Source organism: Ovis aries, chromosome 6 (genome assembly GCF_016772045.2).
Source record: "Ovis aries strain OAR_USU_Benz2616 breed Rambouillet chromosome 6, ARS-UI_Ramb_v3.0, whole genome shotgun sequence".
In the NCBI taxonomy this organism is placed as follows: domain Eukaryota; kingdom Metazoa; phylum Chordata; class Mammalia; order Artiodactyla; family Bovidae; genus Ovis; species Ovis aries.
In genome coordinates, this window is record NC_056059.1 from 38,015,303 (window position 1) to 38,032,163 (window position 16,861).

The 16,861-nt window shown below is 35.5% G+C and overlaps 1 protein-coding gene across 2 annotated transcripts in view; it reads left to right on the top strand.

Moving 5' to 3' along the window:
- Window positions 1–16,861, top strand: part of NCAPG (non-SMC condensin I complex subunit G) — a 44,945-nt gene that overhangs the window by 7,325 nt on the left and 20,759 nt on the right. For both annotated transcript variants that reach the window (XM_027970895.3, XM_060416905.1), the window contains exons 8-13: window positions 3,912–4,052; window positions 4,611–4,734; window positions 6,701–6,790; window positions 7,110–7,289; window positions 12,344–12,454; window positions 14,660–14,779. In XM_027970895.3, the coding sequence (XP_027826696.1) occupies window positions 3,912–4,052; window positions 4,611–4,734; window positions 6,701–6,790; window positions 7,110–7,289; window positions 12,344–12,454; window positions 14,660–14,779 (766 nt within the window). The remainder of the gene's footprint in view (window positions 1–3,911; window positions 4,053–4,610; window positions 4,735–6,700; window positions 6,791–7,109; window positions 7,290–12,343; window positions 12,455–14,659; window positions 14,780–16,861) is intronic.

A 16,861-nucleotide genomic window follows, 5' to 3' on the forward strand; every position in this document is an offset into this window, starting at 1 on the left:
TTTCTCTGCATTTAGAGACACACATTAAATGCATAATTTTGAAACTATAACACAGACTATACATATTTTTGCTTTTTTTTCAATCGCTGATACATGAGATCATTATATATTGGTACATACAAGTCTATCACAGTTTTAACAGCATGTCACTTCATAGTATGGTGGTAATATTTAATTTGCTCTTCTCTTGATGGTTGATGGACATTTAGGATGTTCTCAGTTTTCACTGATAAAGGTGTCTTAAACTTTCTTTACATTTTTATGTTTGTTTGGGATTTTGTAGAGTTGATTCCAAGAGGTGGAATTGCTGGGCCAAAGGTTATATATATATATTTTTTATGGATATTGGTGTGTAGATTTTTTAACTTCATGATTTTGGTGCCCCTTTTTGTTTGACTGGACCTTGTGGGGATCTTAGTTCCCCAACCAGGGAGTGGACCTGTGCCCCTACAGTGGAAGCGGAGAGTCTTAACCATTGGACCACCAGGAAGTCCTGGTTTAGATGCATTTTTTTAAAAAAAGCTTTTCATACAATATGAATTATGGGCATGAATTCTTTTTTTTGGAAATATAGAATTATGCTTTTGCTTGTGAAAGTGAAAGTGTTAGTCATTCAGTCCTCTCTGACTGTTTGCAACCCCATGAACTGGAACCCACCAGGCTCCTCTGTCCATGGAATTCTCCAGGCCAGAATACTGGAATAGGTAGCCATTCCTTTCTCCAGGGGATCTTCTAGACCCAGGGATCGAACTCAGGTCTTCCACATCGCAGGCAGATTCTTTACCATTTGAGCCACCAGGAAAGCTTTTGCTTATAGTGGCTCCACATATAAGTTAGAGAGCAAAGCTAAGAATGTGTTTGAGTTTTGTATGCAAAACATTGAACTTAAAAATATCTCAAATGTGAGCCAATATGGAGACTTAGAGCTTGAGGTCATAGTAACACGAGAAATGTGGGAATCTACTTAGAGTTTTAATGATAACTACCTCAGGCTTTAATTGGAATATTCATTATAATGCAGTTTGGGCCATGTTGAAATGTTCCAAAAAGAAATGATTTTTTTTTTAAACTTTTTATTTCGTATTGGGATATGGATGGTGAAGGACAGGGCAAGCCTGGTGTGCTGCAGTCCATGGGGTCGCAAAGAGTCAGACACAACGAACAACCGAACAACAACAAATAGCCGATTAACAATGTTGTGATAGCTCAGGTGAACAGCAAAGGGCCAAAAGGAATAGGTTTTTGATGCAGTGTTTAATAACACATGTTTACACAAAAGTAATAAATGCTCATAGATTGAGAAAATACAAGAAAGTATGAGGTTATGTTAAATATTTAAATAACAAAGAGAAAACATCTCCTGAAAGACTGCTTCACAGATTAATTCTTGTGAAGAGTTCAGTTCTTCTGACTTTGAGAGAACAGTGATTTTTATATATCCTTTGTTGCTTTGTAAGTTTTTAATTAATTTACTTGAATTGTTTTTTCACTTATGAAAAGATTTAAAGATTATATTTAATTATTGAAATAATACTTAAACAGGATGATTTTCTTTTTAGAGCAATGTCATTAGATAGGAATAGTTTTCTCAGGAACAGAAGCAAAATGAGATGGAAAAATTGGTTCTTGATAATCTCAAATTTTCAGGCATTTTATAACATTTTGTAACAGGAAGAGTCAGTGACTCTAATGGGAGTCACTAATAGGAAACAATTGCTAATAGGAAGCAATTTCCTGTTAATTGAGGTGTTCACATAAAGAGAAACTGGGGATGTTAAATGAGGCTTATTAAATTTGAGTAAGGAAAAGGGACACATACAGTTTTCAGAAAGCTTAAATATAAATTCTTAGAGAATTTTAAAAAAGACTTTCTTGAGTGGTCTCTTCATTATAATGATTACCTGTAAAAATGGTTGAGAATAGATGATTTCATGGTAATTAAAATTGCTGGGTCTATTTTAAGTTCTATTTATGCAGTTCAGGATTTGTAATTACTAATGAAATAACTACTCTGAATTTATTTTTGCCGATACCCAAAGTCTTAATGCTATGCTGAAGCTGGGATGGAAAAGTAGGGAGGGATCCAAAGTTGAGTGAAGGTTTTTTAGCTTGTCAGAAATCAGCAACTCTACTGATTTATAGATTTTGATAATTATCAGTTTTGTAGATTTTGCTTAGTTTCCTGCCAGATTCCAAAAGGTGGCTGGTACGTTTGAAGTTCCTAATATTGATGTAGATTGAGGAGCGTTTATTTACTCTTGGCTGTCGTTTTATGAGTCATTTCATTTATTCATCATGTAGAATTCTGCAGTATCTATAACTTGATTTCTGTTGACAGTTTAAAATGACACATTTTTCATCTATATTGTTGTTGTTCAGTTGTTTCTGACTCTTTGCGGCCCAATGAACTGCAGCCCACCAGGCTTCCTGTCCTTTACCATCTTCTGGCACTTGCTCAAACTCAGGTCCATTGAGTCTGTGATGCCATCCAACTGTATTGTCCTCTGTCGTCCCCTTCTCCTGCCTTCAGTCTTTCCCAGCATCAGGGTCTTTTCTAATGAGTCATTTCATAAATTCTTGTGTAAGTTTAAACTCATAATCTATTTAAACTCTTTCTTTATTTTGCTTTTAAATAGCTTTTTTTGTTCCACAGGAAAAAAAAAGAACTTCTGGTAAGCTCTTGAATGTTATCTAGGTGTGGGTTGTAAATGACTAATTTAGGCAGTGATAGTAAAAAATTAAAGGGATTCCCTGGTGGCTCAGTGGTTAAGAATCTGCCTGCTAATGCAGAAGCCGCAGGAGATGCGGATTTAATCCCTGGGTCAGGAAGTCCTTGGAGGAGGAAATGGCAACCCACTCCAGTATTCTTGCTGGGAAAATCCCGTGGACAGAGGAACCTGGCAGGCTACAGTCCATAGGGTCACAAAGTCAGAAACCACTGAGCAACTGAGCACACACAGACACACACACACAGTAAAAGTAAAAGTGTGGTTGACAGTGCTTGCTTGGTAGCAATTATCCTAGAATAAGAACAGTATAGTGATTAATAGGACCCTAAGCAAGGACTGTAGCCCACCAGGCTCCTCTGTCCATGGAATTCTCCAGTCAAGAATACTGGAGTGGATAGCTATTTCCCTCTCTAGGGGATATTCCTGACCCAGGGATCCAACCCAGGTCTCCAGCATTATAGGCAGATTCTTTACCATCTGAACCACCAGGAAAGCCCTTAAGCAAGGTAATACAAATTCACAAAGCTATCTGTTTTTTTCTAATTTTTTTAAAAGGTCATTGTTACTCTTTACGACCCCATAGACTATATAGTCCATGGAATTCTCCAGGCCAAAATTCTGGAGTGGGTAGCCTTTCCCTTCTCCAGGGGATCTTCCCAACCCAGGGATTTAACCCAGGTTTCCCGCATTGCAGGCAGATTCTTTACTGGCTGAGCCACAAGGGAAGCCCTCATGGGTAACGATGCAATTTTTATTTATACTATTATTCTTTTAAACAAAATAATGATTAAGGATGATGAGGGAAGACAGGCTCTTTCTGAATAATTGTATTTTTGGAGAATAGATTTAGAACTTTATAATTGAGAATACTAGTGATGTTGAAGTAATTAGTTATATTAAGAGATATAAATATGTACCTTTTGAAAATTTCCCATAGGAAATGTGTATTTTTAATGAAAATATATTTCCAAGTTCTTTTGAATCAAGCCATTAAGTTCATGAAAGTTCATGACAATAACACAGAATTTAGTTTCTAAATCTCATTAGTATCACATGGTATAAAATGTCCATATATAAATCTTGGGACTGATAAGGGCATAAAATGACCCTTTTCTCACTTAATGGGGAGCTGTTCAATGTTTTGTAACAAATTCTACATTTTATTAATTGTGCTTGTTTTAGTTATATTCAAAGCATTCCAGTTGTTAATGAAGAACAGAGAGGTGATTTTTCCTATATTGGCAATTTGATGACAAAAGAATTCATAGGTCAACAATTGATTCTAATTATCAAGTCTTTGGATACCAATGAAGAAGGAGGAAGGTACATTTAAATTAAATGTTCTAACTTGCTCTCCTAATAGTCTTTGTTAAAATACAGTCATTACCATATGATTAAGTGTATTTAACCTAGGTCTCTAAAGTATTATATAACGTTTTTTCTTTCCTCTCATGTATATAATACATATATGGAGTATGTAAGCGAAAATACGCACTGTCTCTGTTTCTCTTCTCTGTTACATGTATATGGAAATATGAGTTTCTAATTCAGTTTCATCAGAATAAACAATAAAGTTGCAGGTTTTTGCTTACAATTTTCTGTTGGTATTATTAGTCCTCTCTATAATAAATATGGTATAAATTATTTGAATCACTTATGGTATTTTGTCATTTCATCATGTTGATTTATGAAAGATTATTAGGGTCATTTATAAATATTTTTTTTTCAGAATGTGAATTTTTGGCTTAAAGTCTGTACATATATTTTTGTACCTATAGAGAGAAATTAAAAAAAGAAGGCAAATTAAGTTTGCAGAATAGGTTAAAATATAATGTGTTTCTCTTTTTGTATTGAAATTAAAATAGTTCTTCTTGAATTTAGGAAACGATTGCTGAGTATCTTACAGGAGATTCTTACTCTACCTACTGTCCCAATATCCCTAGTTTCTTTTCTTGTTGAGAGACTGCTCCACATCATTATAGATGATAATAAGAGAATACAAATTGTAAGTAATTTTCTTCATTGTTGATAGAAATAAAAGATTTTGGTCAATAACACTGAATGTTAATTGTCTTTTCAGTGCTTTTGGCTTTGTCTTTAATTGCTTTTGTTTTAGTTTTGTCTCTTTGTGTAGCTTTTGAACTTCTTAAAACCCAGTCTCTCTCACACACACATTTTAAAAAATATTTCTTTTCTTCTCTTACTGTGCCTATCATTGTGTTGATTCAGTTTGAAATGGAGCAGTTTAGGGAAGGCATGACATAGGCAGTGGTTGCTAGGTTTGAGAGCCTGCTGAATTTATACATTTGTGTTGTTCAGTGGCCAAGTTGTTTCTGACTGTTTGTGACCCCATGGACTGCATGCAGCACACCAGGCTTCCTTGTCCCTCACCACCTCCCAGAGTTTGCCCAACTCTGGACATCCAACCATCTCATCCTCTGTTGCCCTCTTCTTCTGTCTTCAATCTTTACCAGCATCAGGGTCTTTTCCAATGAGTCGATTCTTCCTGTCAGGTGGCCAAAGTATTGGAACTTCAGCTTCAGCATCAGTCCTTCCAATATATATTCTGGACTGATTTCATTTAGGATGGACTGGTTTGATCTCCTTGCTTTCCAAGGGACTCTCAAGAGTCTTTTCCAGCACCGCAGTTTGAAAGCATCAATTCTTCGGCTCGCTGCCGTCTTTATTGTCCAGCTCTTACATCCATACATGACTATTGGAAAAACGATAGCTTCAGCTATGTGGACCTTTGTTGGCAAAGTGATGTCTTTGCTTTTTAACATACTGTCTAGGTTTTCATGGCTTTCCTGCCAAGTAGTTGTCTTCTAATTTCATGGCTATAGTCACCATCCCCTGTGATTTTAGAGACCAAGAAAGGGAAATCTGTCACTGCTTCCACCTTTTCCCTTTCTATTAGCCATGAAGTGATGGGACCAGATGCCATGATCTTGTTTTTCTTAATGTTGATTTTAAGCCAGCTTTCACTCTCCTCCTTCACCCTCATTAAGAGGCTCTTAAGTTCCTCTTCACTTTGGGTTCATTTCCCATTGGACACTTTCTGAATTTGTGACTTTACGCAAATTATGTAATTTAGAATTTTTATTTGTTTGCAAAATAAGAATAACAATATTTATTTTTTATTGTTCCATGAAATAATTTTCATAAAGTGCTTGGTAAATAAGTATCTTTATTTTTGGTAAAGTGCTTGGTAAATAAGTATCCTTTTTTTTTTTTAGATAAATAAAAGATTTTTTTTTAAATTATATTACTATTTTCAAGTACTGTCATTTTTCTCTAGGGTATTCTAAAAAACAGACTTGTATCATTGATTTTTGTAAAATTGTAAATCACAAGTTACTTCAAAGGTTGTCTTTTCTAGCCCTTCCTTATACAGATAATATATAAATTCCTCCTACAACATTGACAATTAGTGGTTATACAGGACCTGTTTAATGTACCTTCATTAGGGATGCAACTTTTTCCTGAATCTGACAACTCCAGTGCCTAGTGTCTCTGAAAGGAAAGTGTTTAGTTTGCTGCCATTCTGCCTTGTGCACCGAAAGGAAGAATTAAAGAGTATTCTTAATTTCTGTGTTCCACTCCCATTGTAGCTTAATAAGAGAGGGAGTTGAGGATTAGAGGCAGAAAATTTTAGTTTTATGGTACCTAAGATTACAGGCTTTTTTCATTTTTTTCCTGTTTCTAAGCACTGTATGAAAGAGAATTTATCTTCAGTGTCTATATGCCTATTTACCTTCCCATAATATTAAGAGTTTTTAGTCAGATGTATTGTTTGGTCACTTTTTTCTAAAATTGTCTAGGAAATAGAATGTGTACCATTTTTGCTTATATGTTTTACTCTGTTTTTCAAAAGATTGTGGATACTGTTTGAAGTTTTGTGTAACAAGTGAATGTCATTTTCTGTTGTATAACATATATTAAAACATTTATTCTGAATTATAACTTATCAGGTTACAGAAATTATCTCAGAGATTCGGGCACCCATTGTTACTGTTGGTGTTAATAATGATCCAGCTGATGCAAGAAAGAAAGAGCTTAAGGTAACTCTCTTCTAAATTAAAGAAATGCTTGACTAGAATGTAGGTGTGCAAGTCTTTTATTTCTTGTACATTTTCAAAATTTCTCTCACAAAGTTAAATTATAGATTAACTATTAAACTGTAAGAGTGTCAAAATGTTCTCAGATTATGTGAGTTGAAAGATTTTCCAGTCTGTTTCAGGAAGACTACAACTTTTTCTATATGTGCCTGACTAATTAAACTTGTAGATGGTTGAGATGTTAATAATACTGTTTAGTTTGCTACAGATTTTGTATTAATTGTTTTTGTTTGGTGTTTATACAATTTATATCTTTTCTTAGATGGCTGAAATAAAAGTTAAACTTATTGAGGCAAAAGACTCTTTGGAAAATTGCATTACCTTACAGGATTTTCATCGAGCATCAGAATTAAAAGAAGAAATAAAAGCATTAGAGGATGCCAAAATAAACCTATTGAAAGAGACAGAGCAACATGAAATGAAGGAAGTCCAGATAGAGAAGGTATAGGTAACTTTTTACAGTAAATTTCAGCTGCTATTAATCATCATAATTCAACCTTGTTTGCCTAATTCAGTTGCCAGAATATATTCCCTTTGGAGGGATTTTTAACAGTACCATGAAATAATATGAAAATTATATTTTTCTGCCAGTTCCTTTCTGTTTTGGACTTCAGAAAGCTTTAATGAACTTTAAATATTATAGCTAGGACTTTATTTGATTTGCTCCCTTGTCATGCTAATCCCTAGGATCTAAAGTGACTTCACTTTCACTTTTCACTTTCATGCATTGGAGAAGGAAATGGTAACCCACTCCAGTGTTCTTGCCTGGGGAATCCCAGGGATGGGGGAGCCTGGTGGGCTACTGTCTGTGGGGTTGCGCAGAGTCGGACACGACTGAAATGACTTAGCAGCAGCAGCAGGATCCAGAGTCTTTCTTGCTTGCCAAGGAAAATTACCTTCCAGTGGTTTCCTTCTCTTTGTTTTTTGTTTTATTTTGTCTTAAATGATTTAGAAAAGGAAAATGTGTTTTCCTTATTTGAAAGTGGAAGACTCATGATCTTTCCAGTGCTAGGAGAAGAATGTCTATAGTTACACATGTAACTATAGAATGTCTACTGTTACACATATGTTTTAAAGTTTAATTACTCTTTGGTTTTAGAAAAAGCTAAGTCACTTTGTTATCTTAAATGAGATACTATATAAACTAGGTAACTAATAAAAACCTGCTGTATAGCATGGGCAACTCTTCTCAGTACTCTGTAATGGTCTCTGATTATTCTCATGAAGAGAAAGCTGGATGGAGAAGAGTTTACTGTACAGGGGAGTTTTGTGAGTTATATGATTGAGTTCTGTAGCCATAGACTTCCTTGCTCTAATACCCCACCTTCCCAATGGATATGCCTGAATTGTATTTTCATAGTTAGTAGCTATTTCTTTTGTTTGACAAATTCAGTGGGCTTTTAAATTTGAGGAGAAAATTTAAAGCAAAAATTGAAAATGGAAACTGAAAAAATGATATAAACTGCAGATCTGAATTAGAGACATTTTAACTAAGGTGATCTGTCATGATTAATATTATCTGTTTAACTTTACTTGATTTGACTGTTTATGTGTTCATTTGTCCTATCTAAGGGTTATGAATCTGTTACAGTATAATCATAGAATAGTGTAATAAATGCTATAGCCAGGTAAGGGTAGGAGAGGCATCTAAACCACATAGTGTGGTGTTGACTTCGCTAGAAGAATAATGTTTAACTTGAGATTTGAAAAATAATTTTTAAGCTAGTAGTTACAGGATTCTTTTGTGTGTGTGTCGGAGCGGGGGAGATATTCATGAGTGTGAATTCATTTGATTCTCACTGTGACCTAGTGGAATTAGTACAATTATCCTAATTTTATAGAAGGCAAGTAACTTGCCTAAAGTTATATAGATAGTAAATGGTGGAGGCAGGATTCAGACCCAGGCATGTGGATTTTGTTGTGCTTTTACTGAACTCTGTGTCATCTTTCTGCAATGAGTTGTTAGAGAAATGTTATAGGCAGATGGAGTGACATGTGTGAAGGCCTAGAAGTTAAAGAGTGCCTGTTATATTAAAAAAAAACTTAAGGTCCATGTGACTATAGAATTGACGGGAAGAGGTGAAAGATAAACCTGGGGGAAAAATTTTAAGGGCCAATTCATGTAAGGCCTTGTATAAGCAATCTTTTAAAAATTGTGCCTTACCCTAAGATCATGTTGTTGTTCTGTTGCTAAATTGTATCCAACTCTTTGTAACCCCATGGATTGCAGCATGCCAGGCTTCCCTGTCCTTCACTATGTCCTAGAGTTTCCTCAAACTCAGTCCATTGAGTTGGTGATGCCATCCAACCATCTCATCCTCTCTCATCCCCTTCTCTTCCTGCCTTCAATCTTTCCCAGCATGAGTCTTTTCCAGTGAGTCGGCTTTGCACATCAGGTGGCCAAATATTGGATCTTCAGCTTCAGCATCAGTCCTTCCAAAGAAGTCCTTCCATATTCAGGGTTGATTTCCTTTATGATTGACTGGTTTGATCTCCTTGCAGTCCAAAGGGCTCTCAAGAGTCTTCTCCAGCACCACAGTTTGAAAGCATCAGTTCTTCAGTGCTCTGCCTTCTTTATGGTCCAACTCTCACATCCATACATAACTATTGGAAAAACCATAGCTTTGACTAGGTGGACCTTATTGATTTGGCAAAGTGATGTCTGCTTTTTAATACACTGTGTAGGTTGTTCATAGCTTTTCTTCCAAGGAGCAAGTGTCTTTTAATTTCATGACTGCAGTCACTATTCGCAGTGATTTTGGAGTCCAAGAAAATAGAAGTCTGTCACTGTTTCCATTTTCCCCCCATCTATTTGCCATGAAGCGATGAGATGGGATGCCATGATCTTTGCTTTTTGAATATTGAGTTTTAAGCCAGCTTTTTCATTCTCTTTCACCTTCATCAAGAGGCTTTTGAGTTCCTCTTCACTTTCTGCCATTAGGGTGGTATCGTGTATATCTGAGGTTGTTGATATTTCTTCTGGCAGTCTTGATTCCAGCTTGTGCTTCATCTGGCCCAGTATTTCAAAATATGTACTCTGCGTAGAAGTTAAATAAGCAGGGTGACAATATACAGCCTAGATGTACTCCTTCCCCAATTTTGAATCAGTTCGTTGTTCCATGTCTGGTTGTAACTATTGCTTCATGACCATACAGGTTTCTCAGGAGGTAGGTAAGGTGGTCTGGTATTCCCATCTCTCTAAGAATTTTCCAGACTTTGTTATACTCCACACAGTCAAAGGTTTTAGCGTAGTCAGATAAGCAGAAGTAGGTGTTTTTCCAGAATTCTCTTGCTTTTTCTGTGATCCAGTGGATAATGGCCATTTGATCTCTGATTCTTCTGCCTTTTCTAGATCCAGCTTGTACATCTGGAAGTTCTTGCTTCATGTACTGTTGAAGGTTATCTTGAAGGATTTTGAGCATTACCTTGCTACCTTATGAAATGAGCACAGTTGTGCGGTAGTTTGAGCATTCTTTGGCAATGCCCTTCTTTGGGATTGGAATGAAAACTGACCTTTTCCAGTTCTGTGGCCACTGCTGAGTTTTCCTGATTTGCTAACATTGGTGCAGCACTTTAACAGTGTCATCTTTTAGGATTTTTAAATAGGTCAGCTGAAATTCCATCACCTCCACTAGCTTTCCTCGTAGTAATGCTTCCTAAGGCCCACTTGACTTCACACTCCAGGATGTTTGGCTCTAGGTGAGTGACCACACCATTGTGGTTATCCCAGTCATTAAGACCTTTTTTATATAGTTCTGTTTATTCTTGCCACCTCTTCTTAATCTCTTCTGCTTCTGTTATGTCCTTGCCAATTCTGTCCTTTATTGTACCCATCTTTGCATGAAATGTTCCCTTGAATCTCCAGTTTTCTTGAAGAGATCTCTAGTGTTTTCTGTCCTTTTGTTCTGTTTCTTTGCATTGTTCACTGAACAAGGCTCTTTTATTTCTCCTTGCTATTCTTTGGAACTCTGCATTCAGTTGGTTATGTCTTTCCCTTTCTTTGCCTTTCGCTTCTCTTCTTTTCTCAGCTATTTGTAAGGCCGCCTCAGACAACCGGTTTGCCTTGTTGCTTTTCTTCTCCTTTGGGATGGTTTTCATCACTGCCTTCTGTACAGTGTTAACAAACGTCCACCTATAGTTCTTTAGACACTCTGTATCAGATCTAACCCCTTGAATCTACTTGTCACTTCCACTGTGTAATCATAAGGCGTTTGATTTGGGTCATACCTGAATGGCCTAGTGGTTTCCCCTACTTTCTTTAAGTGAAGTCTGAATTTTGCAGTAAGGAGTTTATGATCTGAGCCACAGTCAGCTCCCCTGGTCTTGTTTTTGCTGACTGTAGAGCTTCTCCATCTTCAGCTGCAAAGAATACAATCAATCTGATTTTGGTATCAACCATCTGATGATGTCTATATGTAGAGTTGTCTCTTGTGTTTTTGAAAGAGGGTGTTTACTATGATAGTGCGTTCTCTTGGAAAAACTCTTCGCCTTTTCCCTGCTTCATTTTCTAGTCAAAGGCCAAACTTGCCTGTTACTCCAGGTATGTCTTGACTTCCTACTTTTGCATTCCCATCCCCTATGAAGAAAAGGACATCTTTTTTTGGTGTTCATTCTAGAACGTCTTGTAGGTCTTCATAGAACCATTCGACTTAAGCTTCTTCAACGTTAGTGGTTAGGGCATAGCCTTGGATTACTTGGAAACAAACCAAGATCATGCTGTCATTTTTGAGATTGCACCCAAGTACTGCATTTCAGATTCTTTTGTTGACTATGAGGGCTTCTCCATTTCTTCTAAGGGAGTCTTGTCCACAGTAGTAGATACAATGGTCATCTGAATTAAATTCACCCATTCCTGTCCATTTTAGCTCAGTGATTCTTAAAATGTCGATGTTTACTCTTGGCATCTGTTTGACCATGTTGACCTTTTAAAGATCATGGTGTAGAACTAAAAATGAGATTTATGTCTTATGAGGATCACTGTTACTCAGGAAATTAATTTCATGCAGACACACTAGTTTGAAGACTTAGAGTAATGTAGGATTGAGATGATTGTGATCTGAACATGATGATGGGGGATATGGAAAGAAGTTCTGGATTTGAAACATGTTTTGGAAATAGTAACAGGGAGAACAGTGAGTCAGGAGTGTACCCTAGGTCTTTTGGTTTGGATGCCTGGGTAGATGGCAGCAGTATTGATGGATGTTGGACAGGAGGAAGGATTTGGGTAATAATTAGTTCCCTTTTGGCCATTTTGAGTTTAAAAAGCCTGTTGGACGTATAAGAGGAAATGTCATATGGCAGTTTTCTATATGAATATGAAACTTTAGAAAACAGTTGAACTAGCTCATAAATGGTAAATTATGTGAATGGTTAAAGTTGTTCAGGGAATGTGTATAGAGACAACATGTCTTAGACAAAAAAACTATGAAAGTAAATATTTGAGAGGTGGGCAGACTATATTCTTACTAACGCAGAATATCTTGTGTTTTGTTTTAGAATGATGCTGAAACCCTACAGAAGTGTCTTATTTTATGCTATGAACTATTGAAGCAGATGTTCACTTCAACAGGTATAGGTGCAACCATGGATGGCATCATTGAATCTTTGGTATGTTGAAAGAAATAATGTAGTAGCTGCTTTATATTGTGAGAATTAAGATAATACATGTAAAGGACCTGGTATATAAGTTATAATTATTCTTTTAGAAAGTTTAAAAAAATTATTTTATACTGGTAAGAGATGCAGAATATCTTCATTTTTTGAATAGTAAGAGGAATACTGAGATACAACTGTAATATTTAAAGTACCAGAATCTTACTGTGTAGAAAGACTGAGAAAGTTACATTGTAAGCCTTGTGAAAGGAATTTGTTTATTACTGCATATTTAAGAGACTTTTTACTAAAGTAACCCTTCATAGGTAATCTCCATTTTACTCAGGAGAGGGATATAAATTCTGCAAGCCCTAGAACAACATTGTCTGATAGAAATATAATGCAAACCACCTGTTAACTTTAACTTTTCTAGTGGCTGCATTTAAAAATTAAAAAGAAACATGTGAAATTAATTTTAATTTATTTAACTCAGTATACCCCAAATATTATAATTTCATCAGTTAGTCAACATAAAAATTATGTTCTTTTCTTCATACTAAGTCTTAAAGCACATCTCAATCTGGACAAATCAAATTTCAAATATTCAGTAGCCACATGTGGTTAATGGTGACGGTATTAGACATGCAGCCTTAGAGTATTTTTTTAATATCGCTGCTTATCCAAAGCAAATTTTAAATGTATCCAAGCTCTTCCAGGATTTTCCCCAAGGTTTTTTCACTTGGGATTAGTGAGAAACAGCCAACAATTGTGATCTAAAATCTAGTTCCTTGGATTGTCATGAGTTTGTCAATATAGTAAAGAAATCCGATTATTATTTACAACAGTCCAGAGCTGATTAAAACTAGATCTATTAAATCTCTAGAATTTAGTTTTAATTTTAAGGAAGAAGATGTCTCTAGTGAAAAGTGGTATTTTAAAATTCTGCTGTGTGCTTTATGTCTGGTTCTGTTGCAGGAGAATGATAAATTATGATATAATTAACTACACAATTAAAACAGCAATTACAAAGACATATATATGTGGGAAAACACATACAATAGTGAGGAAATAAAGAATACAAAATTGAATGGTCATAATGATTTTAAATATATAAAAGTAATCTGTCTAAAGATTCCAGACCTTTAGAATAAGGTATTTAGATATAGGAGTAATAATATTTTAATGGAATTACTGTGCTTTAAAAATGAAAGTGAATAAATATTAATAATTTTATAATAAATATAAATAATATTGTTTATTATAGTGTATTGTGTACTATACACTCAGTATTGAGGATAGAGTATACATGATTTACAAAACACATGTAGACTGCCCTTGGTAGATCTTTTGGTCAAGTGAGAGGGGACATGAATCAAATAAACAAGTGAAAGCTTATGCCATTGATAATTGCTATGAAGAAAAGCTTTATGGTCATATGTTAACTTAAGATAATGAGTTTCATCTGTTCATGGAGGGTGATCTTGAGGTGACATTTGAGTGGGCATATTAAATATGTGAAAAAGGAAGGGAAGAATGGTATAGATTTACTCTTGTGAATACTGTAGCCACCAGCAACATGTGGATATTAAAAACCTATGACTATTAAAAACTATTGTAAATATATATATATATTTATAAATGTAAAAATACATTGGGTTTCAAAGACTTAGTACAAACAACATGTTATATCACTTTTTTATAAAATTTTTTTGAAACCACAGCTAAAAATATTATCTCGATTTTTAAATATTGATTACATGTATTGATAATATTTTATTTTGGAATAAAATGTAATGTGGCTATTAGAAAATTTAAAATGACATATGTGACTTGCATTATGTCCCTAGTGGATAGCACCAATTGGGAGACATTGAAATCAGATCAATTGAATAAACAAGAGCAAGGGATAGTGTGGTATGAGATGGTACTGGGAAAGACTACACAATATGGAGATGTATCTTCTCTTTGAGCACTGGGAAGCCACTGAGTCAGTGTGGGGAGGTGGAGGGAATATAAGGACTGTATTTTGCTCTGACTGTATTCTTATGTTTTAACAATTTACTTTTTTGAGTTAATAGACTATATATGGAAATGCAGATCTATGAGGAAAAAATAGATCTATGAGGTCTTACAGAAATTTTCATTTTGACCACCTTTTTAATATACTGTTTTAAATTTCTTCCTCTAGTCAAAATTATTTTAATTTCTAATTCATTTTAGATTCTTCCTGGAATAATAAATGTTCATCCTGTAGTAAGAAATTTGGCTGTATTGTGTTTGGGATGCTGTGGACTGCAGAATCAGGATTTTGCAAGTAAACACTTTGTATTACTACTGCAGGTAAGATTTATCATGTGATTAAAATCATGATTATACTTACTGAAATAAATACTCAATATGTCTGAATGTGTTAGTATTATAAGTTTAATCTATTCCATGGCTTATTGATGTTGATGATGATGGATGACTTTTCGGAACTCAGTTTTTAATCTTTTGATTTTTCTATTATTAAAATTTTTTTGTAGAAGATGAAATTCAATTATTTAAGGTTATTTTAAAATTAATCGTATAGCAAATTATATTGAGTGCATATAATATGCCCTGCATTATTCTAACTTAGGAAAAAATAAAATAGGTAATGAAAAACACAAGATAAACGTTGCAGAGGAAATACACTGTGGAAAATAGACAGTAAATAGTATGTCAGATGGAGAAAAAGCAGAGGAAGGAAATCAAGACTGGGAATAGGGAGTGGGAGCAGTTTGATCGAGAAAGACCTCACTAATAAGTCGAAATTTGGGCCATTACCAGAGAGGAGTGAGAATGAACCATGTAGATTTGGGTTAAGAAGTTTCCAAAGAGAGGGAAGAGCAGCGGGGGGGCCCTGCAGTAGGATTTTGCTTTACATGTTCAAGGAGCAGGACCTCATATGGCTAGGGCAGACCGAACAAAGGGAAGAATAGTAGAAAAAAGAGTTTGTAGGTAGCTGACATCCATGTCTTTAGGGATGTCTAGTCTATAAAGATGTAGCTTCACAGTGAATGAGATGGGAAGGAACTGGAAGATTTTGAGTAGAGAATTGTTATGCTCTGACTGGGTATAGTGTTAGTTTGACCATGGATTGGCAAATATTTTCTATAAAGGTCTAGAGAGTAAATATTGTAGACTTCGCAGGGCTTATGGTCTGTCTGAACTCTTGCCCTGCTGTAGTGGTTGAAAACATCCATAGATGAGATATATTATTAGGTGTAGTTGTAGATCAATAAAACTTACACTTATGGAATTTGAAATTTAAATTTCATATAATTTTAGCACATAATGAGATATTAGTTTTTAACCATTTAAAAATGTACAATTTTATTCTTGACTTAGAGTCTGTTTAAAAGCAGGCAGCAAACTGGATTTGGTCCATGAGTCATAGTTTGCAGATCCCTAGTAGTAATTACAGGGATATAAGTGTGGAAGCACGGGTACTCATAAGGTATTGTAATAATCCTGGAAAGAGATATTGATGACCTGGACCAGTGTTATGATTTTTGGGGTCATGAGAAGTGATGGTAGTTTAAGTCTGAAGGACGATGTCTGTAGAATTTGCTGATGAATCTGATGTGTCATGTGAGAAAAAGAAGTGGAAGGAAACAGGAATTTGGCCAGAATAGATGGAAAGGGAGTTACCCTTTCCTGTGATAAGGAAAACAGAATAACAGGTTTTATGGCAGGTAAGTGAGACAAGGAGTTCAATTTTAGACATGGTAAGTTTGAAATTGGAGGTACAGTTCAGTTCAGTCACTCAGTCGTGTCTGACTCTTTGCGACCCCATGAATCACAGCATGCCAGGCCTCCCTGTCCATCACATACAAGTGGGTGTGTATTGGATAGACATTTGGATGTGGGTTTGGAGCTAGTAGACAGGCCTAGACTGAGCACATGGATCTGGGAGTCTTTATTCTATAATAGTATCTGATGCCTAGAGTTTGGATGTTACCTGACAAATGCATGTAGTTTGAGAAGAGATCTCAACTTTGTAGTTCCCTAGGGCTCAGGCAACATTTAAGGTAAGGGAGATGAGGAGGAACCAGTTAAGACCAAGGTGAAGTAGATAGTTAGGGAAGAGTGTGATGTCCTAGAAAGCAAGTGAAGATGATATTTTAATGAGGCCAAGATGACCCAACTGTCTAATGCTTGTGACAGGTTGGTGTAAGACTTCATGGTTGACCATTTTTGGCAAGTGAGGCAGTGTTTGGTGACTTTCATGAAAGTAGTTTGTGTGAAGGTCAAAGTCTATTGGAGTGATCCAAAGAGAGAATTACTGAGTAGAGGATTTTTATCTCCAGTCCTTCTGGGAGAAGGATTGGAGATAGCCAGTGTAGACTATTCTTTCAAGATTATACTTTGTTAGGAGTAACAGAAATGGAGGGGTAG